At 42.9% G+C, this 26,638-nt stretch overlaps 1 protein-coding gene across 9 annotated transcripts in view; it reads right to left on the reverse strand.

Annotated features, from left to right (window-relative positions):
• Positions 1–9,124: 9,124 nt before the first annotated feature.
• The window catches only part of Sh3glb1 (SH3-domain GRB2-like B1 (endophilin)), a 36,744-nt gene continuing 19,230 nt past the window's right edge, over positions 9,125–26,638 (reverse strand). For 2 of the 9 annotated variants that reach the window (NM_001379171.1, NM_001379174.1), the window contains exons 7-12: positions 25,314–25,337; positions 22,838–22,927; positions 22,314–22,414; positions 17,360–17,588; positions 16,918–16,992; positions 9,125–10,599 (exon numbers count right to left, since the gene is read on the reverse strand). In NM_001379171.1, coding sequence (NP_001366100.1) covers positions 10,597–10,599; positions 16,918–16,992; positions 17,360–17,588; positions 22,314–22,414; positions 22,838–22,927; positions 25,314–25,337 — 522 coding nt within the window. In that variant the 3' untranslated portion in view covers positions 9,125–10,596. Of the gene's footprint in view, positions 10,600–12,361; positions 16,993–17,359; positions 17,589–22,313; positions 22,415–22,837; positions 22,928–25,313; positions 25,338–26,638 lie in introns of those variants that run through there. The other 7 variants (NM_001379172.1, NM_001282042.1, XM_006501717.2 and 4 more) reach the window with 7 other exon arrangements.

A 26,638-nucleotide genomic window follows, 5' to 3' on the forward strand; every position in this document is an offset into this window, starting at 1 on the left:
CTCAGGGAATACTGAATAATGGGAGAGACAAACAAGACATACAATCAAACTCTGATGAAAAAGAGCTGGGTGCATTTAGAAAAAAATGAGAAAAAAAAAGTAGGCATACGTTTGACAGGAGCACAGTCAGGGCAGGACCCCCTAAGACAGCGACATGCAGGCTCCCACTTGAAGACCGGAAAACCACTGGCATTGGGAAGACGGTCACGTAAGAAGCTGCTTTAGTGGGGCCTTGAAGCCAGAAAGAACTTTCTAGGTGGAATAATCTTGTTCAGCCTTGCTCTGAGCAGTGGATGCAATCCGGGTCTGTTCTGTTTTTCACCTTGTTTGGACTGGCGTTACCAGGGCCAGGTCTTCTCTTCGTTTTGTCAGAAGCCTCAAAGGCATAGCTTAATGGCACCAACACACTACAAACCCCTGCTCATCAGTCTGTTGCTGTGGTTTAGGTATGGGCTATGTAGCTCGCAGTCCTAAATGGGATTTTTTTTTTTAAATCAAACCCCTCCCACTAAGGCTCAGGGATCTACGTGGAAGAGGAGATGGATTCTTAGAGTCAGAGGTGGTGGATAAATCCAAGGAAACAGTGCCTTGCAGATTCAGTGGGACTGAGTCACACATGAACTCACAGAGACTGTGGCAGCAGGCACAGGACCTCACAGGTTCAAGTCAGACAGAGTCCCAGAGCAAGGAAGGAGAAGTGAACACCAGGTCCCACTCCTAATCAAGAGGCTATTTGCAGTTTATACCTACCGAGGGAGGGAAAGTTAAATTTCTCCAATGGAATGACACTGGGTATTCTGGCCACATTCCAGAGCAGGCTCCATGCTCAAGAGTAGTTGGCCAACAAACATCAAATAGACTTGATGTTTTGTGTGTTTTTTTGTTTTTGTTTTTGTTTTGTTTTTGTTATTTTCTGTCTTTTGCTTTTTAGCTTTTAGTTTAGTTCTGATTTATTCTGAGAAAGAGAGAAAGAACGTGGTGTTGGGAGGGTAGAGGGATGAGAGGCCCCTGGCCCTCATTGTAAGGTATGCGGTGAAAGCAAGCCTAATGCATTTAACATTTCATGTACAAAGAAGGTTGCATGGACAAGCCCACACCCACCAGGCAGAGAACACTCTTCTGATACAGACAAGGGAGGGGTACACATGTTCCCTCTGGGAGAAATCTAGTATGTCAGCTGGCTTCAGGATATCCTCAGCTATTGTAACTGCTACCAAGTGCCCCCATTTATCAGTCGGTTGCCTTTCTCTGTTGTACCTGACTGGGTGTTCCCCCACACGTCCATCTGGGTTGGTCCCTTCAGCTACTCTTCAGCTATGCCTGCCAGTCCTCGCCAATGCTGTCTTCCCATGCTTCTCCACTTTTGTCTGACTAATTGCACCGCACTTAGCTGTCTCTGCTGCTTGTACTCAGCTGTGGCAAGACAATTTGATGAAAACGTAGGGATTTGGAAAAAAAAATTCTGTAGAGGGAAAGAAAATCATTTAGGCTAATTAAAACACTAAAGAATAATTGGATTGGAGCAGAATCATAAAACTCACTTACCTTATTGGGATATCATGAAACCTAGCTAGTCGGTATTCATGGTTTGAGCAACAAAAGAAAAATTGTTATTGATTTACATATAATCTGTCTGTTGTATCTTCTAAAAGCCTCTGTAGCTTCTATATATCAGGGGAGGATGACACCAAATGTCTATTCCTCTTGGATCTATTTAAAAAAAAAACAATCAAAGAGAAACATCAGTGGTGCATAGACAGCAGCGCTTCTCTTGGCTGTGGGTGGAGAAGAGGGGTCTGGCTCTGCAGCTAGACATCATGAAGGACTGTCGTCTAGTTTGTAAAGCACCATCGCGTCCACAGAGCACGGCCCATTAGGTTTTTGATGAGAACTTTGGAAAGGCATCTGTCTTAGTTCCTCTGGTTTGTTTTGGTTTCGTCCTAGGCCCTCTCCCCAGCCCCATGAGAGATGGTCTCACTGTAAATTGTGGCCCGCTCTCAGTTTTACTCACTCGGAGCCTGTGTTTTCCTTAGGCAATCTTCTTCCCTCCATTTCGCAACTTCTGAGCCTAAACTTCTCAGTTTACCAAAGCAGAAACAAGAGCAGGGGCTGAGTCCCTTTGATTTGTCTCTCATTGGTGATGCCCGCAAAAGGGTTGCTGAGAAGGGGCCTGGAATTGCTGTCTTCATTAGTGGAGGTGAAGAACCAACCTGCCTCCATCTTAGGCTTAAAAGCCACCTTATAGGAAAGACAAACTAGGTTCATTCCTGTTTATGATCAAACCTATTTCTCCAGGACTGGGCTATTGCCTCCCCCCACCCCTCCCCCCCGCCCTCAGCTTCAACTGCAAATGGTTCTGTCCTTTCTGTTCCAGGAATGACGATCATGCCTTTGCTTCATTATTTATAACCATCTTGCAAACCTACCTTTGTTTCAAAGGTTCTAAGACCCTCCTATGCCTAGCTTGCTGTGACTCCCTTGTGGTCACTTTGTTTTGACCACCTGTTACGTTCTGCTCCTGTAACCTGGCTTATTATCCCCTATTTGGGACCCCCCCTCTACCCCTGAGCTCTATAAAAGCCTGGTCTCTGTCACATCCAAGGCTGACCTTTCCAACCCCACCTTAGGGGGAGGCAGCTCATGTATACAAATAAAAAAGCTCCATTTAAAGAATTTGGCCATGATGATTTGGGGTGGTGGTCTTTTTCCTCCCATCTTTGGGATTAACAGAAGCAAGGGGACATTCTACCTCCAAGTTCAGAAGCAAAAATAGTTTCTTCCCTCCAACTTGCTATGGTCATGCCAGCTGAGAGGGGTTTTCTTGTGGTTTGTGTGTGTGTGTGTGTGTGTGTGTGTGTGTGTGTACACATGTGTGTGTAAGGACAATCACATGCTCAAGGGGAGGGTACCAGACAGAACAAAGTGCCTCAGACATCTATCTCATTTCATTGCCACAAGTGGTCTGGAAGAGGGAATTTGCATAGTCCCTGTTTATCCAGGAGTCCTGCCAGCGGAGCAGGAGAAGCCTCAAGAAGGAAGCTTGCTCTCTAGTGGAAGAAGTCCCATCATTCCTTGCGGCAATTCCCCAATTGACCCTTCTTGTGCACTGACCGCTTCCTCTTCCGAAGCTCACGTGAAGAGCATCACCCTCTTCACTCTCTGAAGGGAACAGCGGGGTAGTCAAGCTAGAAGATGTTTAGACAGCAGCACACTGATATGGCTATCTAGAATGGACTAAGATGACAGATGCTAGGCACCTTGGGATTATAGGTGAGTGTAAAATGATTGACATCTTGTGTCTGGAGGACCCAGCAGTAAACAGTGACATGATCTGTTACACACCCATTCCTGCTAACATGCTGCCTCTGTGTGATTCCGTATAAATGTGTCCTTGAGGTCACTTTTTGCCTTTGCTAGTCTGTGTAGGGCTGGCTGCATGTCTGCCTATGTGCCAGCCAGCAGGCGTGTGTCTAGGTGGCTGCCAGCATCTGCCTGCCTAGCAGTCCGTGTGCTGTGAACGAAGAATGTCTTACCTGCCCACCTGTATTCCTTACAACCTCCTGGGGTCCCGTGATCTGCCTTCCTTCACGATGTGGGCTCTTGGACCCCACTCGACCTTAGTGGAGCTCCACCCGTTTGCCCGTGGGTTGTCAGATGCACTGCCATGGCTGTAGACCTCCCTTCGTGGCCACTCCCACTGCTCCTTTAACTACCAACACTGCACCCACCCTAACTTTAACCTTAATTCCTACAAACTTGAGCTCACCAATGTCCAGAGAGCTGCCCTAAGGAGAGCTTGCTAAGACTCAAGGATGCACGGGGACTAAGGGACAAAAACGTCCTTGAGAGGAAAGAAAGAGAAGCAGTGGCATAGAAGGGTGACTTAATAAGAAGTTGGAAGGGCTCAACAGCAGAACTGACTTCAGCAGAGAACACCTAGAAAAGAAGACAGTAGAAGGTACGATCAGGCAAGAGGAAAATCTAGCCAACTGTGGTCAGATGTGCAAATAGCTTACCGTTTCTGCTTCATCTACATAACACTTAGCACAGAACTCATTCAATTACTAAATTTGAGCTGGACAGACTTTGTAGGTTCAAATTTTTTTTTAAAGTTTAATCCTCATTTTTGTGTGTGTGTGTGTGTGTGTGTGCGTGTGCGCACGCGTGCGTGTGGTGTGTATGGAGTCATGTACAGGCCATGTGTGCATGAGTGCCCCACACTGCACCTGTAGAGACTAGAGGACAACTTTCAGGTCTTGATTCTCATCCTTCCCAGGTAACTGATCTCAGATCATCAGTCCTGCCTGGCAAGTGCTTCTGCCCGGTGAGCCATCACACTGGTTGGTTTATTTTGTTGGAATAGCAAAGTCCTCCTAGCCCAGCAATGCTGTACTACAGAGTTTGTTGAACTCAGAGAAATCATCTGCTCACTAATTCCACGCTGGAAAGACCATTGATGATATCTGGATCAGAGAACATCTACCTACAAATGATCGTACATTCTAATGCAAATGCTTTTCATTTTATTGATTTATTTGGAGTGTGTGTATGTGTGTATGTCTGCTTATGGGCACGTGTGTGTAAGTGTGTAGAGACCAGAAGACGGCCTCTAGTGTCCCATCTATCATACTCTGTCTTGTTCCACTGAGACAGGGTCTTTCACTGAACCTGGAGATAACTAATGGCCAGTGAGTGCCAGAATCCTCCTGTCTCCGTCCTCCCACAGTGCTAGAGTTACAGACACAAGTTACCACACCCAGCTTTGTGTGTAGGCTCTGGGGATTTTAACTTGGGTCCTCCTCCTTGCTCAGCAGAAGTCATCTGAGCCGATTGAGTCACCTCCCTGATTTCCAGAGACGTTCAAAGTTTTGTAGGGTTTGTTTTGCTTTGCTTTTTAGGGCAAGGCACATGACTATTAATTTATAACCCTAGTCCCCAAAAGCTCTTTAAAAGCTTTCTTTAGTGTTGTAGGGAACAAATAATACTAACCCAGGAACTCCCCAAACTCTTGCCAGACCTGCGTCCACACTAGGAAGCCAACAGGCTGACATTAGCTTTTGTCGTCAGTAGCTTTATTTGCCCACAAGAACCACAGGAAGGGTCGGCGTGTCTGTCCAGGACTTCCTTTGTCTCTCTTCCCTACCCCTTTCCCCAAAAGGCTCCTTGGCAGAAACCTTGCAAGGTTAGAGAAAGGAAATTCTGATAGCCACAGTGACTGAAGCATGGAGGGCAGAGTGGTGCTGTGCTGCAAGTGAGTTCCACCCACATCCCCTTGGCCCCCATGGGAGTATCCCTCTTCTCTGTGCTCGACGGAAGGAGAAATGAAGGCTCTAACTTACACAGCCTGGGAGAGCCTGGGCTCTGGCCAGAGACTCCCCATTCCCAAGGCCTTGCTCCCGGTGGACCATTAGATCAGTCTGTGAGGTTTAGAATGGACAGGGCCAGTGACTAATCCCTTCGGCAGCCCCCACAGGGCAACTGAACAGACAAGGCACGCAGGCACTAACACCCGCGCCGCCTGCTGTCTGAGGTCCAGGGTGCTTCTCCAAGAAGCCAGCTCCCTTTCCCCTTGTTCCTTACCTTACCTTGTATTTGTTCCCTCTGGGACCTGCCACAGTTAAGCGGGACCGCTCCTAGCTGAACCTTCAGTATAGGAACTGGAAACTCTCCTCTCTACTATGCCTAGCCCAGCTTAGCAGCTCGGGCAGGGTCTCTTGAGAGAAGATTTCTTAAAACACAGAGCACATTCATAAACTCCAAATGCTGGTGAGGCGCCCAGGTGCATGCACCAAAATCTTCTGAATCTATATATAATGTGCCTAAAAATTGATAGTGCAGCCAATCAAGAACCGCAAGGCATTCTGGGAGCCCCTTCGATTTCTCTGAACCCATTCCCACTCCTCACATCTATGCAGTGACGATATAGCAGGGAATTCTTATTCAGCTTGGGGCTTGGACAGTTTCATCCCTGTACATCTCATTCTGATTCCTGTCACCCCCACTTCTATTTATCTCCCTCTTCACCCTGTCTCCCGCCCTCTACAAATCCCTTTCTCACATTCACGTCTTTTTGAGTCATTTTGTGACACTGTGGGTTTAACCAGGGCAATCTGTGTGAACATGGGTTTAGAGCTCTCTATTAAGAGTCTGGCGAGTTTGGATAGATGGTATTTTAGGAACACTTAACCAACTCTTGACAGCACGCCACACATGCCGCCATATTTAAACTGGCAGCTATAGGCAGCCAGTACACTATGAGGCTCAAGCAGCTGAGGCAAAGGGCTAGAGACACAGCTCCATTGGTAAAGTGCTTGCCTTGCAAGACCCGCAGCCAGTACACTATGAGGCTCAAGCAGCTGAGGCAAAGGGCTAGAGACACAGCTCCATTGGTAAAGTGCTTGCCTTGCAAGACCCGAGCCCAATTCCCTAAAACTCCATGGGGGGGTAAAAAAAACCAACAAAACACACAGACAAAACCAAAACCAGGTGTGGTGTTAATGTACATTTGTAACCCCAAAGCTGGGGAAGCAGAAGCAAGTCCTATGGCTAAGTTACCAGCAAGCCTAGCTACTTGTAAGTCCCTGTATCAAATAAGTGGGCAGTTCCTACCGAATGACACACCCAACATTGTCCTCTTGTCCCGGTGAGCACTTGCATACATATGCACACACAGGAAAAATAAAATAAAAAGGAGGCATACAGAAGTCAATTGACTTTTTATAGTCCCACAGATGAGAAGAGTCAGAAGCAGAAACAGAGCTCAAGCATTCTGTATCCCAAGCCAGTCTGACGAACAACCTCTCTGGGACTGGGGGAGCTTTACTTACTAGGAGAGTTGGGAAGAAGACCTGAGACTGGGCGGGGGCTCTGCTGTGTAGTCAACTCTCAGAGCACATAGGTGGGAATCCCTCAAACACAGATGTATTGAGGGGTTAAAGTTAGGGTGGGCGTAGTTTTGGTAGTTAAAGGAACAGTAGGAGTGGTCATGAAGGGAGGTCTACAGCCATGGCAGTATATCTGATAACCTATGGGAAAACGAGAGGTGCTAGCATCCAGAGGAGAGGGAGGGATGGGAGGAACGGCTCAGGACACTGCAAGCATCAGGAGACTCAGGAGAGCTGAGCAGAGAGGCTCTTTATTAGCTTCAGGCTCTCATCTAAGCCAGTACAACAGTCTCCAGCCTACAGCACGGTACAAGGATGTGGTGAGATAACATGTGTGGAGCACTCCAGCAGTGGCTGGCACCTGGTTCATGCCATGGGACACAACTACTTTCTTTTAAATGACATACTCCTATCCTACTAAACAGGGCGGTGGAGTGCTCTACCGAATACTGAATGAACAAACAGAGCTCTCCCAACAAACACAATCCCAGTAAAATCACATAGACTTGGAGAGGCAGAGAGAACACTTTTCTATTCAGGTTGACTGTTGGAATGGACCCCTTTTCTGTCTTTTGGGAATACTGCTTGCTCATCAAGTTACTCATTAGTGACTGGTATAGAGAACTGAGGAAAATGCCAGGAAAAGGGTATAACACTTCAGTTTATGGCTGGAAGTAGTTTGTGTTTTTCCAGGGAAGCAGTTTGAAAGGAGAGACAGAAAGAAAGCCTTATTTCCGCAGGCTTAGTTAAACAGAACGTTCTTCAAGTATGAAAGGACATTCCAGCACTAAGCATACCCTTAGCCCTTCATTGGCTTGTGGACTAATGATATGAACTCTGAAGCCCAGCTACACGATAATTGGTTCTTCATGCCTTGACAGCTACGCCGAGTCACAGCATCCTAACGAGGAAAGACCAGACACTTGACCTTGAAGTGCTGCTGGGCACTGGATGATTAGACCCGATACCATTGAGATATCTTACTTAAGGAGATCATATGGGTGACAACACATTTAGTGGTCCTGAAGTGAGAGCCAGATGTCTGACAAAGTTTCACATTAGCTATCCCCAAGTTTAATAGGCCCAGAGTGAGAAGGGGGTGTGGTGGGCCAGTGGTTGGCTTCGTGGAGGACGGTAGATGAATAGACCAACAGGGGAAGGGGATACTCATAGAGAAGAGAACTGACTTGGTTAAAATGTCTGTAAGATAGCAGTTATGTCTGAGTACATTCATATGTTGGCTTGTAATAGTCCTGTGGTTTATGGTATTTAGTCGAATATAGGGGATAGTCTAGAATATTGAATTTATAGTCATGTTTACATGCTAGGGGAAGATATCCATGACCTTCTGATTCTAGGGGCTGTATTTTAAAGAACCTCTGACTTAAACCGACATTGATTGCTCTTTCAGATGTGGCAGTTAATGAGGCCAGCAGGTCCCCTGTTGGCTCAGTGGGCTGTAGGTATTTTTAGTTTAGTTCATAGTTAGGGGCAACACATTTTCTGCTTCATAAACAGTTTCTAGGCCATCAGTATAGAAAATAAAGAGATATTGGCCATGTTTTATGGGCATATAGAAAAAATGTTTTGAAACCCTGACTAAGGCTGGGGCTCTCAAGCCACCAAGGTGGCTCAGTGGGAAAAGATGCCTGGTAGCAACCTGACAACCCGAGTGCCATCCCCAGGAGCCACCTGGTAGGACAGAATTGACTCCTACAAGTTGTCCTCTTACATCCACATGCATGTGTCATGGCATACATATTTCTTCATGTGTGCACACATGCAATTAAGTGTAAAGAGAGAGACTGGGCTGCTGAGCTGGAAACAAGACCTGGCTCTGCTGCCTTCTCTCAGAATGGCTCACGACTCTCTTATCTGCAAAGCAGGGGCAGACATGCCTTTCTGTTGGGCTCAAGGAAGATAGTGTTCATTAACTGTAGGCCAAATGTTAGGAGTACCGTGTGTTATCAGTATTTTCGAAGGGAATCCTGAAGGCCCTGAATCCACAGGATGCCGTGCCACTGTTCATAAAGGCTCATTAGAACCACTACCAAGTCAGCATGGTGTGTGTCCAGTTCCTCTGAGGGGAGGGCTGGGTCCGGGTCCGTCCTGGTTGAGAGGGATTCCCAAATGTCTCCTGGTTACTTATCAGCCCAAACATTCTGACCGAGCAGCTTTGTAATTTAACATATAAGCAAACTCACCCCACCCAACAGCCACCACTAGAATTGTGCATACTGTTCCGGTGAGTAAGTGTGGTTTAGTTTATTATTAAAACTTGAAAAACTTGGGCTTTTCTCAAGTCTGTTGGGATACAAGAGCGTGAAAGACGTTCGTGATCTGATTTCTAACATTTTCCTTTTATCAGCGAGGAATCCTAGGGCCTATGAGCTTACGTGAATAATTTGCCGTATGAACCACATATTTAAGTTCTGCGGGACTTGCTGTCTAGTGCTCTCTAAAAGAATGGGTTATGAGAAAGTGTTCTAAACTCACCATTATTTTAGAATCCTGCATGTAACTCGTTTATATCCAAACACCCTGTGTTGAAGGTAAATTCATTTAGTTTTCCAGGGTTCCATTATGAAATGAACTTTGTTAGGAAGGTTCATGGGGTACAGTTAGTCCTGTTATGCACGTATAATGAGATTTCTTTAGAACATACCATGCCATTATGTGTGCTTTGAGCAATTCCAAGCTAACCTGATCATGTTTCCGAGCTATGATTTAGCATTTTGAAGCTCAAACTCTCCCACTTGGTTTTTCCCCGTGTAGAAGCAGATCTGGACTGTTTTCTGAGCAAAGTCTCACCCCTCTTCTAATAGTTCTCTTTTTAGGAAGTGAGATGATTTTTATAGACAGATCTCTGTGGTGTTTTGAATAGGACTGGCCCTTGCAGGCTCATATATTTGAACACTTGCTCATGAGGGAGTGGTACTAAGTAACAGGAATTAGGAGGCATGGCCTTGTTGGAGTAGGTGTGGCCTTGTTGGAGGAAGTTTGTTACTGGGGCTGGGCTTTGGGGATTCAGATGCTCAAGCCAGGCCCAGTGTTTCTTTTCCTACTGCCTGCCAATCTCGATGTAGAATTCTCAGCTACCTCTCCAGCACCATGTCTACCTGTGTGCTGCCATGCTTAGCCAGAACAAAAATGGACTAAACTTCTGAATGTAAGCTAGCTCCAATGAAATGTTTTCCTTCACAAGAGCTGCCTTGGTCATGGTGCATCTTCACAGCAATAGAACACTAAGATCATCTCAATTACTTTTTTTTCTAAATATTGCCATTATATCTATGGTGAAAGTATTGGGATGTGTGCTTCATATGCTCATCAGAAATCTTAACCTCAAACTTTTGGCTGTCAAATTGGCAGTTATGAAAGGGACATAAGAAATTTCCCTGTGAATGGTCCATTTCAGTACTTTAGAAATGCTAATGGTGTTACTTAGAAATGAGTAACTATTTATGATGTGCAGGTTGTGTGAATTCTTTTAATTTGCACAACGGTGGCCCACCAGGTTCTACACACATCATCTTCCCTGAGGGTTTGTAAAGCCCATGCTGCTGTACTCCACCTCTGGATTTCCTGATTCTGCGGGGATCAGAGAGTTTGGATTTCTAAGACATTCTCCAGTGGTGCACTGCTGGCCAGGGAGCTGTTTCAGAACTACCGCATGCTTCACACCAGGGAGGCCGGGCCGTCAGTCTGCATATTACTTGTGAAAACAAACAAACAAACAGGAATTAAGGTCATATAATTTGCCTCAGACATAGGTGGTAATAATGATAGGTTTAAAAAAATTTCTTGACTCTATAGTCTATATAGTATTCCAAAGTCTATAGTCTTACTTTCTGTGCGGAGAGGTTTTAGCACCAACCTATTCTGTCTAGACAGAATAGCAGTAGTGCTATGTTGTAGCAATAGCAGTTGGGATGGATCCTAGTAATAAGGCTGGTCTCTATGACTCCCAGTGTTGGGTTCCAAATATATTAAAAAGTGGATGTTGTGATATGTTCCTAATCAAAGCCAGAGTGCAGGGGAGAATAATATACTCCCAAGAGAAACTCCCTTATGCGGATAGAAATGGACAAGGGCAGTGTCATTCCAAAGGATGTGGGACAAAGGGAACCCTGATGACATGGCTGCAGCGTCCACTTAGGACATTTATCTTTTTATTGATGTTTACTTTTGGTTTTAATTACATTTCTCCTCTCCCTTTCCTTCTTCCAAACTTCCCATAACCCCTTCCTGCTTTTCTTCATTCATATCTTTTTTAATCAACTGTTGATGCAGTGTATACATATATATATATGTGTGTGTGTGTACATTGGTATACACACACACACACACACACACCTATATATCCCCAAGTATAACATGTTATAGAGTGTCACTTGTATGTTTTCAGGGCTGACCATTAGTGTGCTCCTTCCTCAGGCCCACCTCTCCCTGCCCCTGCTTTATTTAGTTGCTTCTAGTTCTTTGTCTAGGGTTGAGGCCTCGTGGGCTTTCCCCAGTTTGGCATGTCTGTCATACTGGTGACCATATGGGCGGTCATATTGGTGAGACTTTACGACACAGCTTCTGATGTTACTATGAGGCACAGTCTCACAGCAAATTTCCCGATCCTCTGGCTCTTACAATCTTTCTGCCTCTTCATCTGCAAGGTTCCCCGCGCCTTAGGAGTGGGAGTGTCTCATAGATGTATCATGGCATTTTTCTTTCCTAGCCATGCTGATGAAGGTGCTCTCCTGGGAGAATTAGGTTTGTGTGTGTAAAATTTAAGAGCTTCTGTACTTTGTGGGAGCCCTTGGTGCTCGGGCCTCCCTTAGTCTTAGGCAGTAATGAGCAGGCAGTGCGGGTGTGGGTGTGGGTGGTATGCAGCAGGTATGAAGGGATAGGTTAGGGCTCAGTAGGTAGTGTGCGGGCCAGGGCTCTGTCACTGTGAGATTGCTAAGGCAGACGACTCTGATTAGTGTGTGTTCTTGTATGGGAGAAAGAATGAAGGAGGTGTCACAATGACTGTGTGGAGCTTGGAGGACTTTACATTTTGTTCTTGGCAGCTGCATATGGTAGGTTAACGGGTACATGAGGACACCAACTCAGGTCCTCAGGCTTGCAGACATTTCACCAGCCCCTCTGTTACTCTTTCATCAGCTAGAGAAAGAATGCTACTAGGTAATTGAGGAAAGAGTCTGAGTGCTGGGAAGTAACTCCATTTCCGTCAACAACATCCACTACCACCAGCTTCCACACCCACTTCTGTACAATGCCAGGAGGGTCAGCTCTACCAACTTTCAGCCCACTCCTCAGCTTCACTGCCAGTGGCCAGAGAAACTTGAGGTCATCAGGGAAGGACTGACATGGATGGTGCAGCGTCCCCACTAGCAGGTGGAGGGGAGGACTGCTCATCTGTGGACCCAGGCACATGTAAGCCATGTAGCACTTGAGGAAAGAGTTAGGAACACAAAGAGCTAGCAGCACAGTGCTCTTCAAAGCAGTTTATTAGTGAAAAACTGGAAACCTAAAAATTCAACAGTAGTTTAACAAAATGTGGCACATATGAGGAAATATCATGCATCCATTAAAAAAGATGTAGACACACATGACACAGCAAGATAGGCATGGGACTGTTGAGTGAAAAAGTTACAAAACAGCATGTACAATTTGATCCCGTTAAAAAAATCTGTAAGTGTGCAGAGAGCCTGGAGGCCACCTCAGTCATAGCACTTCTCTGATAGTGGAACTGTAGGCCATGTTTTATTTTTAACCTCTAAAATTTTTCTTTTTGTCAGCATATTATGACTTGTATTAATAAAAAAGCATTAACAATTCTTAAAAAGTCTACTGTCGTAGGAGTTAGATTACAGCTTAGGGACTGAGGTACAGAGGTGTGCATACATTAGTCTAATACTGCTTCACTGGTTTCTCAGGGTGTCTTGAAGCTAAACCCCAGTTCAAAGGCACTGTATGGAAGTATGGTGGTTAGAGCTCACTTTCTTTAGAGCTGTGATTCTCAGCCTGTGTAACGCTGTGGCCCTCTAATACAGTTCCTCATGTTATGGTGACCCCAACCGTAACATTCTTTTCCCTGTTACTTCATAACTGTCATTTCGCTCCTGTTACAAATCATAATGTAAATACATATCTGTGTTTTCCGATGACCTTAGCCGAGCCCTGTGAAAGGGTCATACGACACAGGTGAGAACACTGCTGTAGAGGTAGGTCCACATTCCCAGACTCCTGTCACCCAGGCCCTGCTCTTCTACGCAGTCCTCTCCTCACTGACACTGACTGTATCCTTCTACCTTCGGACCCACTTCTTAGACGGGTCTGAAAGGACCTCAACCAGTGAGGGTGGCGGTAAGGCTAACAGAGGCAAGGGGAAATGTTCAAGTGTTGTCAATCGTTGGTGCCTGAGGGTGAATGGCCACTTCTGTCGGCCCTGCGGTGGTTCTTACAACTGACTACCGCAGGGCCATGCAAATGGCTTCCTGGACAACTGTGGGGCCCTGCTTCCAGAATTTGGCTCAGTAGGTTTTGTGGGGGAAGACACAGGTATTAGCATTTTTTTCCCTTTTACCCAACAAGTATTTATTGAGCATATAAGAGCCAAGCTGTGTGCTAAGAGTGATTTATGATTAACAGAATTATAGTCTCTATCTTAGAAAGGCTACATTCTAAAGTGACAGTTACATGCTAAATAAATAAATTATAAAAATAACAACATAATTACAATTAATAGTTAGAACACAGTAAAGAAAGTAAAATTAGGTTTTTGTCTTAAAACATTTAAAAAGCGGTCACAGGGAAGATTAATGCTACTAATCCACAGGCCCGTGTAGACAAAAGTATAAATAAGGTAGAATATTTGAAAACAGCAATTAGCATTTTCAACAAGTTCGCAGCAATGCTGATACGGCTGGTTTAAAGTCTCGTGTGAACTTTCCCTTACGTCATAGTTTTATGATGTGACAGGGAGGGAAGCACACAGGGAAGCAGAGGGCGTGAAGCAGATCTGGCTGTGAGCCGAGCTCCCCTCCACAGCTCTTCACTCTGGCTTGTGCCACTAGGCAGTTCATTGCAAAGTTTCAGGTGCTGGGACTGTGTGACAAAGCAGTCCTCTGTGAGAGCTCTCTGCATAAACAAGTCTGTGCCACCCTCTCTCCTCCCCGCTGCCACTTCTCCTCAGAACCATCCTTCCTGACTAACACTAGCTTCCTTTCGCTCCTGCTTGAAGGATGGGCTGTGGCAACCTGGGGATGCTGGCTTAGGCCTTATTTTCCTGCTATGAAGGATGGGCTGTGGCAACCTGGGGATGCTGGCTTAGGCCTTATTTTCCTTGTTCCATCGGAGTGAGGTACATTCTCATTTTAGGAACCTCATCTCCTGCAACACGAATTTTTTTTTTTTTTTTTTGATTAGCACCATGAAAAAATGTTTTAACTATAACCATGTGGGTCAGATTCCTTTAAGGACAAAGGTAGTTAAAATCCACTTCTTTTTCAGTTTGTAGAGGGCCTATAAACATCTCATTTATTATTTTATGAATATATGTACCCTCCACTCATTAATGTGCTACTGAATTATGCTCAGGCGCCAAGAGTTTATTTAAATAACTTTGAATTACACCACGAATTAATGGGTTTTCTAAGAGTTTTCTTCTATGATACACAATTTCCTTGGGCCTTTACGTGAGCAAAAACTAAACTCATAACTTTAAGTCAAAACCAAAATTAAAGAAAACTCCCAACCAAACAATAAAGCTCATGAAAACAAAAAAATGAAAACAAAAGAGCAGGCCTAAAGATTACGTTGGATCGATAATAGACAAAGGTACAAGGAAAGCGCCTTTGCTCCTCTTAGCACTACAGCCTGGGTGGGTCCTCTTGTGTCTAAGCGCATCTTCAGTAACCAGCACTCCTGCTGGAAGCACCGGGTCCTGCTACAGAGCTTACACAGAGGAGCGTGTGGGGCAGGGTGAGGGGTGTGGGCGGGGTGAGGAGTGTGGGCGGGGTGAGGAGTGTGGGCGGGGTGAGGAGGCTCTGCTCGGGTTTCCGGGAGGTGGAGAATGGGCTGAAGGGGGCAAGCACAGCACAGAGGTCAGACATGTTCCTCACTGCCCATGTGTCAGGGACTGAAAAGGACATCTGGGCTTACAGCATATGTACTATATGCCAGGTCTTTGCCTAAAAGCACAAAACACAAAGTAATACTTGTGGAATAGTCTCCTGCTAGGTAACAATGCTTATTCCCATTATACTGATAAAAAATGGCAGCTCTAAATCTGAGTTGAACTCCAGGGAGCCCAATATGTGAGGATACAAACCAGAACCAATTCAGTCCATATTTATATTTTCTCCTGCACTGATCTATTTCCCATAAACTGAATTTGCTGAACTGAAGCTGCTGTTTAAAGTCACCCAAATTTCTATAGTCCCTCAAAACCTAATTTTGGACAAATATAACAGATGGCGCTTTAGGCTATAAAACTTCCTTTCTGAGGAAGAAAAAGAACAACAAACCTCATTCACTTGATTCCCTAGAACACTAGCATCTCAGTTGTCTCTGGAGTCCCTCAAGTATGTAACTCAAGTGTAAGTCAGAGTCTTACAGAACTAGAAAACTGCAGAGGAATTTATCTGACTGCAGAGAAAGGGGTTTTTAATGCTGAGACCAAGAACCAAGTTTTCCATGTTTACCAAGCTCTTAACACAAATGGATGCTTTAAAGTGCTATTTAAATAGTACTTTAGGGCTCAAAAGTTTACAAGACTCTGTGAGTAAGTGAACTACACCTTTGTACTCCGCTACTAAGGTACTCTGGACAATTTTATGTTCTGTTGGTTCTAGGCCCAAAACAAGTCTTTCCTTCTACGTGGGATTCTACTTCTGACTTCTCAGACCCAAACCAGGTAATTCCTAAACACAACACTTTTATTTCTTCCATCACAATATCAATCCTGTTAGAGGTGTACTTAGTTGATCAACAAAGTACCTGGCCCTCAATAAATGTCTTTTGAATGGATGGATGATGAACGAGTGAGACATGAAGACCTAACCAAAGAATTCCTCAACTGGCAATTCACAGCAACGTTTGCTGATGGATAGCATGGTCCTCACAGCAATTCTCTAGTTCCAAATGTGTCATTAGCAACCTCCAGAGCGCGCGCCACATAACCAAAGATCCTGCTGAAGACAGACTGCATCCACTGCATGACTTGGCCTATAATGAAGGCTGTCGCACCAATCTGTATTTTATACACAATCATTGTTCAACAACAAATCTTTACTGTAGTGTAGTATCTTCTCAATGGATGCAATTCTGATTGGTCATCAAATTTTGGCAACTGAATAATCTGAAGATTATTCTTAGTGAATGAATTTGTCCCCAGTGTTCTGCAATCTTAACAAAATTATGAAATAAGGTAATACTTTTCAAGACTCAGGTTTAAAAGAAACTATCCAGTAGTGTAATAAACATAAATAAACCAAACCCAACCCAAACCAAGCAAAACTCCAAAGCCAAGAGACCCTAGTAAGGCCTAGTATTTAAGTCATCTGATTCCTATTGGGCAGCAAGGTAAAAAGGAGTTTTTACTTTATTCTTTGGCTATTGTATCTAATAAATGAGTCACTGGTATCATGCACAATAAATTTATTTTGCATAAAAGAAAAAGCTTCCTGTTAATGAAAAATTCAGTAGAAAAGAATCCTTTCATTTTTAAGTTGGGGCTCAAAAGTAGAAGTTGCTTGTTAGTAAAACCTCAGTAGAAAGAGAATTGTTTAAGAAAACACTCCTGTCATGAAATCGCTAACATAGATTCTGTAATGAAGGATTAACCATGCAGTTTTATTGGCAGAATGGCCAGTTTCTGATGGCTTATAATTTTTCTTTTTCAGTCTCTTATGACATTAACATTGGAAGATATTTAAACCTGCTTTAGAGTTATTTATATAAATATGGTGTTGTGATGGGTAACCTCTCGTGGTCTCCCTGTTTAATTGAGAAGTTCTAAGTAGGTAATTGGCACCTTGCCCTTTTGATTTCCTCTCTCTCCCATTAGCCAGTCGGAGTCCATTCCAACGACACTGAACACAGTGATTACCTACAAAATATAATATTTCCAATTATTAACTATATTAACATAGGCATATAGCAAATATCAGATTTACATTAAATGTTTAAATTATTCACTATTTAAAGACTTAAAATATCCATTTAGCTGAAAAATTATGGATTTTATCAGTGGCAGTTCTATATATAAGTAAAACGTGTAAACATTTAAAACATTATTTCTATTAATCTAATATATAAAATAAAAATTTAAATTGTCAATATTAACAACTGAAATTCATGAAACATTCATAATAAACTCTTTCCAAGTTACAGTGAGAAATTTACATTTTGCACTAATATTAGACTAGGTATGTTTGTCTATGATCTAATTTTCTTCCTGGACAAATATCACTCACCTCATCGGCCAGGAGTGACAGTTCAGTGCTATTTGCAGCATCATAATCATAGAGGACCCTAGCCTTCCTGTTGTTGCTGGATTCTTTAAGGTCATTGAGGTTAGAAGGACAGGTGATTACAAGGCTACCCGTTGAAGCCTGGGCAGAAGGACCAATTGCATTTGACAAAGCATATGGCACTGGTGTCCCAGAGGTCTGATTGTTGTTAGAAAGATAATTGGATGGAAAACTGTTGGAAAAAAAGAAAAATAAATAAATAAAAAAAGAAACTTTACTTATCTCTCTTCCAGTGATTAAAGTTCCTCACTTTCACCACTTGGTGTCACCAGTTACCAACTTCCTCATTGGAAAGATGTCCTTTAGTGAGGAAGTATATGGTCGCTTTTCTCTTCCCTCGAAGGCAGTACTCAAATACTTCAAAGCTGTCTCTCCTTACTGACTTAAATTTAAAGAACATTTTGGCTAACACTCCTCTCTGGGGTATATATGTGTGGATGTTTATTCTTAAGTATATACATTCCCCCCCACCCCCCCACACGATTAATCTCTTTTCTTCTCTGTGAATTGTTAAAACAAAGAAAAGCTAAATAGTAGGTACTATTGTAAAAGTGAAGTTTCCTTATTTATTTATTTTGGGAAATATTTGGTTGCCTGAGCTTTGTCATAAAGCCAATATATCACATTTTCCTATCAGGAACAGGTATGTACTGTCTAGCATGTTCAGCATTGCTATTTTAAGAATAACCAGTGTTATGATTACTTTATGGGCACAAAGACCTAGAGAAAATGCATTCAACTTAATTTATTATGATTGATAGTTGTGATGAAATATAAAACTTAATAGGAGAATATAGCAAATTTTACAAGGTAATTTTTCTATTAATTTTAAAGGAAAAATTAAAGCCCTACAATAAAGAAGTGACATAGTGTAGAGTCTCCAATGCGTTTAAAGCTGCTTGTGCGGTCCGCTTCCTACTGAAGCAGCAGGCCTGTGTGTGCAAGCAGATGCTCTTCTACAGAGTCACATACCCTGCCCATACTTATGCTTTAATCAAGCTAGTCATAAAAACATGTGAGGCCTTTTATCTGTTAAGCAGTACGAAATTCATGCCTCGGAAAATAACATTGTCCTTACATTTTTTTCTATTTATTTTACATTATGTGCATGAATGTTTTACCTGCATGTATGTATGTGCACTACACATTCCTGTTGGATCCCCTGGACCTGAGGTTACAGATGGATGTGAGCTACCATGTGGGTGCTGGGAATCTAATTCAGGTCTTCTCAAGAGCAAGTTCTCTTAACCATTGAGCCATCTATATAGCCTGACAAAATTTTCCTTATGACCACTGTCCTGCCTAGAACCAGTCAGCCACTAGCAACATGCCCTGCATGACTCATGTTTCTGTCTGACCCTGCTCCTGTCTGACTGCAGAGGTCAACAGTGCAGGGACCGACCCTATGTTTCCCATTTCTACCCTTCCCTAACCAACTCTCTAGACCTTCACACCAGTCTCCCATATATTGTCCCATCTTTTGTTGCAAACATTTGAAGATGTTTCATTGCTAAAATATACTTCCTGACTAAGTGGAATGATATTATATATAATTCTTGGTGATTTTAATAGCCATGCAAGACAATTTTTCCAAAACTTTAGCCTCTTATATTCATGAACTTCTGTGTTGATTCCCACCAGGTCCCAGCTGCTGCCCATCCTCAGCCTCCCACCCATCTAGACTTACTAATCTCAGAAAATGCAAGGTGAAGCAGCATAGTTTCTACTGTCTTCTTTATCACATTTCCTCTAATAATTCCACTTACACAGCCTGCCAGTACCAGGCTAGCCTTCCTTTGTGTCCAGAGTGAGTTACGGTAACCACGCCATGCCTGCACACTCTCACATCACTACATTCACTTGGCAAATTCTCCCCAACACACGGGCTCAGTACTAGTGCAGCCACTGTGTTGGAAGAAAAAGAAAAATCTCTGTTGCTGTCTTATACTTGTGAGTAAAACCCCTTAAACTGGTCTACAATGCTGCCTGGCATTGTACATTAGGTCTAGGAAACTCACGTGTTTTCCTGGTGACCATTTTATAGCCTCTCATTTACCTTCAAAATGCCAGCCATTCTTCCCAAAGCCTTGCAGCCAGATGACAGACTTCGTCCTTTTTAGTGAAGAGGACTAATAACAGCGAGGGAGTGGTGCCTAGTCTCCTACTGTTGATGGCTGCCTGTATTTTGCGGCTGATCCTGTTGTAGGTACAGAACTGTGTCTTGCGGAGACGAGTCTCGCAATCCCTCCCTCTGTCCGATACAACCATGTGCTCTCAGTCTAGTCCGTCCTTCTCCTCTACCTGGGAAGCCACTCACTGCTAGCTCTGGATTTAAAGGAACAAACCTGCAGATGCTCTTCCCTTTGGCTGTGTTTTACAAAGAGCTACCTGGAGCCTCTGCTCAGTCTGTCACAGTTCCTCTGCCAGCATCTCAGATAACAAACGCCGCCACCACTGTCCTGCCAGCTGCTCTTGTTGATTCAACTCTCTGTGCCATGATTAGGACTCTAGCACTCTCTCTAGCTTGCCACCTTACCACAGAGCCCAGACTTACGGAATCTTTATTTTTAACAAAAGTGCTGAAAGGTTAAAGCCTTTTAATTACTATAAAAATAATTTAAAAAAATCACTACCTGTGTGCCTGGTTCTTGCTTCCTTATGACTAACAGTGCCCATTCTGTGTGGTGGTGAAGATAGCAAAGTCTATGAAACACGCAGGACGTGTGTGGGGAGTGTTTGGGCACAGCTTTAGCCCTTACAGAAGTGACAGAGTTACTCAGCTGCTACTATCAACACAGCTATCACAACATGCCTTTTTTCTCTAGGAATAGCTTTGGGCTGGCTAGTGCAGTCTGGATGCTTTCTTATTTGTTAAGGTCTGCATAGTAAAACCTAAAGGAAGAAGTAACTAACTAGCTAAAAGGTTCATTATGTTGCCAGGCTGGCCCCGCCCGCCTGGGTCTCACTACAAGCCTGCAGGCATATGCCCTTACATCCCACCCTCTCTTGGAAAAGGATCTTGGAAGAAACTAGAGGGTTAACATTCCCTCTACTCCTGTCACAGTAATGCAATCCTTTGAAGGTAGAGAGGCAAGACGGACTTTCTTCTCTAGGACAGCACTGGTTCTACTCTGTAAGGTGCTTGCAGAGTACAGTGATGCGGCTGGGTTTCCATGGCCGTGTGCCCAGGACAGCATAGCTTAAGTATGTACAAGTACAACCCGTCTGCTCCACTCGCAGAGTCTCAGGGCAAGTGGGAAGGAAGTGTTTAGGTTTCTCGGGTTTAAATTGTTCTGCATTCAGACATGAATACGATTACTAAAACACCAAGTATGTAGAAATGTAAACCATGCAGGTCTACCAGAACACTAATTTGTTAGTTTTCTGCCAGTTTATTCTGAAGATCCAAACTTAGCTTTGTGATGTTGCCTAACTTTAGAGTGGACCTAAATCTGAAGGATGACTGTGCAGGATCAACACTCTCTTGTTAAACTGTAAGTTCTGCTGTCTTTCCTTCACACGTCACTGCTCTTGCTCAATGGTTCTGTGAGTACCTGACTCCTTACTACAGTTCACTTTTATGGCCATTCATGCTGCAACCCAGTCCACACCTCCAGCCGCATTCCTTACCCACTAAACCACTGCTCTCACTAGAATCAAAGTATTGTCCATTACCCAAACTCCCTCGCTGCTTCTCTCATCTCTCCTGTATCCTGTCTGCCTGTAACATTTATCCGTGCCTTGTGCATCTATATGACTCTCACTAAAATAACTCCAGCTGGGAAACTCATCTGGAGTCAGCCGGGCCATAATTAGATGTCCTCACTGCACCCTGCTCCTTCTACCACTTTACGTGGCTGGTCTATCCATGGCAGATACTCTTAGATCCTACATACATTGTTAAAATGTCACCTTACATATAAGCTTCCCCAAGGCAAGTACCCTGGCTTGTTTGCTGATGTAAGTCCAGAATACATTTGCGACCTAAGGCAGGGATTCTATAAATATTTAATAGTTAAATGATTCAGTTATGTGCTTTATATATCATTTTGCTTTAAAGTATATTACCATATTCAAAATAATTATGTAAGGGGCGTGGGGTCTTCGGACTATTCCAAAATTAACAAACATGAATTAACTTACCTTTAAGAATAAAGTGTTAATGTAGCCATGTCTATCTTCCTCAACAAACAGCAAAAGTATTCAGTAGTAAGAGAGAGGTTAAGCCTCAGTATCTTTTTCAGGTAACATCATTTTGTGCTAGAAATGCTAAAGATGTTACCTCAGAAGTCTGATAATAACAAAAAAGGCAACTGTATGCAAGCTAACAGAATCTTTAACTGTTCTAGAAAATTTCATTCCTGCTGTTGGATTATACATAAAAAACTTAAATATTTAAAATTAAATTTCATTTATTTTCTGTGGTATGTGTGTATGTGCCATGGTGGGCATGTGGTGGGCATGTAGAGGTCATGTGGAGCTCAGAGGATACCTTTTAGGAGTTCTCTCCTTTTCCAAGTGGGTCCTGGGAATTGAACTCAGGTCATTAGGCTTGGTAGCAAGAGCCTTTACACACTGAGCCATGTCACCAGCCCTCACATATAAAAAAAATTTGACCGTCTTTCATCAGGACTTAAACAAATGATGTCTTTTGTTGTTGTTGTTAGTGAGCAGAGTAGAGTTTTAGTACAACAGGTGTCATGCTTGCTTCATTCAGTCCACTTCCCGCTGCCCTCCCTCCTGACCCTGCTGGCTGGCCTGGGAAGTGGACTCTCTTGCTTCGCTTCCCAGCTTGGTGTTGCAGTAACAGATCCATGCTGCGGTGTGTGCCCAGCCAGTGCTCCCCACTGAGCCTATTCCCCCTATCATGACTTTCACATAGAAAGGGAGACACTACCTTCCCAGTTGCTTCTGTAGGTCTAGCATATACTGGTAACACTGTGCATAGTAAGTCATCTGGGCTTCTACAAAGTCATTCAGACAGCGGAGATGATGGGCCTGCAATGGAAAAGTTACGGTCATTCTCAGAAGTTCAAGTGCTACAAGCCAAGGGGAACAAAGGCTAACACTGTCACAAGGGAGAATCAGCGGTGGCAACCTACTGTAAAGCTTATTACTGGGGTACTCCTATCAGACTTACTAAGATGAATTACTGGTGAACAATATGTTGACAAACTTTGTTTAGCCAATAGAAACCAGCAGGAAAATTTATGCAATGTGTAAAATGTGTGGTGAGATGTGAGAGAAAATGAACACATTTCTTCAGATCCTTGTAAACTCTCTTCAGCTTTCCTTGAGAGGTAAATGCCACAGGAAGCTCTCGCCTGCACATGCTCCTCCTTAGCTGCCTGGGGTTGTCTCAGCGTTTTTTTTTTTTTTTTTTTTTTTTTTTTTTTTTTGGGGCAATGATGTAACACTCACGTGTGTACTGCTGATTCCCTCAAGCAGGAGTCGGGTAATCTCTGCCTGACGATCAAATTCACTTTGAGTTATTCTCAATTCCTGTTCAGACTGAAATTATAACATACTGTTAGGCTCTCAATAGAAGACTCAGTCCACTTTACATATACCAAAATGAAAAAAAGAAAAGAAAGAAATTCCCAATATACTCCAAATTAGAGTCTGATGATACACCAACTCTTTTGTGTATGTCTTAACTGTTTTTGAGTTTCTAGACCTACCTGTGTCACCAAACACAACTGACACAACCCATCCTTTATCAGCACTCGACCCATGCCAAAGCATTAGTTGGACACATTATGACTGTCAAGATATCTTTGTACCTTTTCTAGTATTTTGCTGAATTGAGTATTTTACAAAATCATAAGAGTACCACATTTTATAAGTATAAAGCAGTATTATGTTTAAAACTCCAAATTATTACTGTGTGCTTTTCTTTGGCACTTTAACAGTAGTCTTCAAGTTCAAATAGAAGGTTAAAGAGTAAAGCCACAGGCTTCCCACCTCTGTGTTTCGTTACTCAACACTTGTTACTAAGACAGGCTCTTGGCTTCCTTCATGGGATTCTTGGTCCTATACCCTAACTTTCTTTTACGATTTCTCCCTAAGTTATGCATAATAGGGTTCAGTCATTAGCATCATTAAGATTGGAGTTTTTCTGCCAGTTAGAGTTGGTCTTGAGTACACCCTTTTCTTTTCAAAGGAAAAAGGAAGTGCTCTAACCTCCTGATCTACGTGATATAAATACCCTCACTGGGGCTTTTCTCCAGTTCCCAAGATGAAGTTGCTGACTTTGGAAATGAGAAGTAGTACTGACTTCTGTTTAGTGCTGGAACAAAACAGTTCACAGAGAAAGCAACAATATCTAAATATCCTAAATACTGGCATTACAGATCCAAAGTGGTTAGAAGTAGTTCGTAGTAAAGTGAGGAGGAAAAAAATAAATCTTCAGAGATTAATCCCACAACTGGAAATGACTGCAGGTGACAGATTCTACCATAAATAATCAATCATACGCAGACAATCAACACCATTCCCACATGTCATAAGGCAAGGTCAGACCGTCTCCTTCCATAGCCGTCTTTACCTTGGTGATCCTTGTAACAGAAGTGGCCCATGAACCAGTTAACAATCGAGTACAGGATCAGTTGCTCTAGGATCCTATCCAAGACCCTAACCCTAACCTTAACCCTTCTGCTCTCTCTCTCTGCTTCCTATGACAGATGGAAATGTGACCAGCTGGCTTCCTGCTCCTGTTGCCATGTCATGTCTTCCCTGCTATGACAGACTCTCCCTCTAGAACCCCAAGCCAATGTTAACTTTCTACTTCACGTTGCTTTTGGCCATGGTATTTTTATCTTGCTTTTATGGTTCAGCTTATATTCTCTCACACATTGTTTTGCCTTCTTTTCATGTCAGAGGTTCAAAAACAATGAGGAGCCAGGGTGGACCACAGTTATTGTACTGACAAACCACACAGCCAATAGTTCTAGAAACGATGCCTGGAACACACTGTAGAGTCTGTAGTTTTATACGTGATACCAGTAAGGCTTATCAAGCTATCTAAGTGTCTGAGGCCACAGTTCCCACGTGTCCTCTTTGCTAACACCCTCGTTTGGAATGCAGACTTTGGTAGGCCTGCAAGTAAATGGGGGGAGCCCATGACAAATGTCTGAAGACCCCAATAACATTCCAAGTCAATCTACACTACTATCATTTTCTTCTTTAAATTATTGAGTTATAACTTGATTTCCCAGCCAAGAGAAAGTAAAAGACAGTAACAGAGGCAGAAGGACAGCTGACCACAGGCAGAGGGACAGCTGACCACAGGCAGAAGGACAGCTGACCACAGGCAGAGAGACACTTTTACAAGCAACAGTATTACACTAAAGGGAAGGACGAAAATTAAAAGACCCAATTGTCACATAGTATAATGATGGATATCTGTAGTTATGAAGTTAACTATAAATAAAATATTTGCTATGCTGTATATATACAGCCTTAAACTACACATTTTATGGCTATTCCTACAAAAGTGACAGAAAAAGTCAGTTTGGTGCTCAAGAGACCACCATTAGTTTCCTCGAACCCAGGTCTCTGAAGACAAGGGGCCACAATATTTATTATCTTTACATTTAAGATATCATTGAAAAATAACTATCAATAAATAACTCAAGTACTTCACCTGTCTTCTAGGAAGGCACTGTATGAATAGCACTTGCTTAGCTCTTGTCTAGGACTCCTCATGTTGGCCTAATTCTAGTGCTGTACGGAACTGCTGTTAGTAGCACACTCGATAATTCCGTAATTCCCACGTTTGTAACACAGGTCACAGTGATGAGTGGCTCCAGGCCGGTGCTCATCTGCTCATCTAGTGTCTATTAACTCAATGACAATGACATTTGGTTCCTGATCCAGGCGTTTAAGGTTTACTTACTTTTGTCACTTCCTCTGCCCAAATCTAGCCAGCATTAAAAATTAGAGAGAAATATACAGCATGAAATAAAGTTGGAATTGAACATTTCCTACAACTTAGTACAGAAAAATGTGCTTTAATTTAAATGGCATATTCTCTCCCTTACAAACTAACACAGTAGTAATCTAAATCAGTATAGCTGAGTATATCATGAAGTCTGCCTTCTATATGTATCAACACTACCAACTTAACAATCATATAACTCTACAAATAAGAAAAGCAGCTTCCTCAAATGGAGAAATCTGACCTATCATAGAGAACCTACAGTCTCGTGCAAAATGAAAAGTCGGAACTATATGATTTCTAACTTCTCTTTGAGGAATAAATTCTAAAATTTTAGGAAGTAAAAAATAAATCAAGGATATATGGACACTGAATACTGATACAATGATATTTTGGGAGAAACAAGCACTTTGAAATATAATACATTTAAGATTGACAGTTAAATATCTTATTGTAAATAGACCAGAAACAGCTGTAATACAAATGTTTTTAATAAATTGAACAAAGTCTTGCTAATTGTTTAGGTATTTTTACCACGGACAAAAGGAAACCTATGATTTACATAAAATTAAAAAATGACTGGAATAGTCTCACCCTTCTCTGTTACCTACAGATAAGACAATGGAAATAAATAAATGCATTCTCTTGCTATCTAAAGAAAACTATAATTTTGCCAGGGCTTCAAAAACTAATAGGTAGAAGCAACAGTTAGTACCAAAACATCAGGTTTTTTTTTTCCTGCTTTTAGCTCAGTGCTAAAAGACTAAAAGTAATCAATCAAGGATCCATTAATTATTAAGTAAGTAGACTATTATTTCTTGCCACTTTTAGTGGGAATAATTTATTTAGAATATAATTTCAAAAAAAATTTTTGTGTGTCAGTATATGTACTCATTTGTGCGTGCAGGCGTGTATGTGTGCGTATGTGTATATGTGTGTTGGTGCAGAGATGTAGAGGGCAGAGATTGACTACGGAGAGTGACTTCCTTGATGCTCTTCGCCTTATTCTTGGGTTAGGTCTGTCACTGAAGCTGGCGCTTAGCCCCCTGCTCCGGGGAGCCTCGGCTCCTACCTCTGCCTCCAGGGCGGAGGTTACTGATAGGTACTGCAATGCCTGGCTCTTATGTAGGTGCTGGGGCGTCCAAGCCCAGTTCCTGTTCTGAGCACTGTTCTGGTTGAGACATGTATCCAGCCGCAAGGACTACCAATTGCTATAAACCAACATGAACCAACTGTGTCTATATTCACACAATTTTACTTCATTACAGTAAACAAAACTCAGT

Source organism: Mus musculus, chromosome 3 (genome assembly GCF_000001635.26).
Source record: "Mus musculus strain C57BL/6J chromosome 3, GRCm38.p6 C57BL/6J".
Classification (NCBI taxonomy): Eukaryota; Metazoa; Chordata; class Mammalia; order Rodentia; family Muridae; genus Mus; species Mus musculus.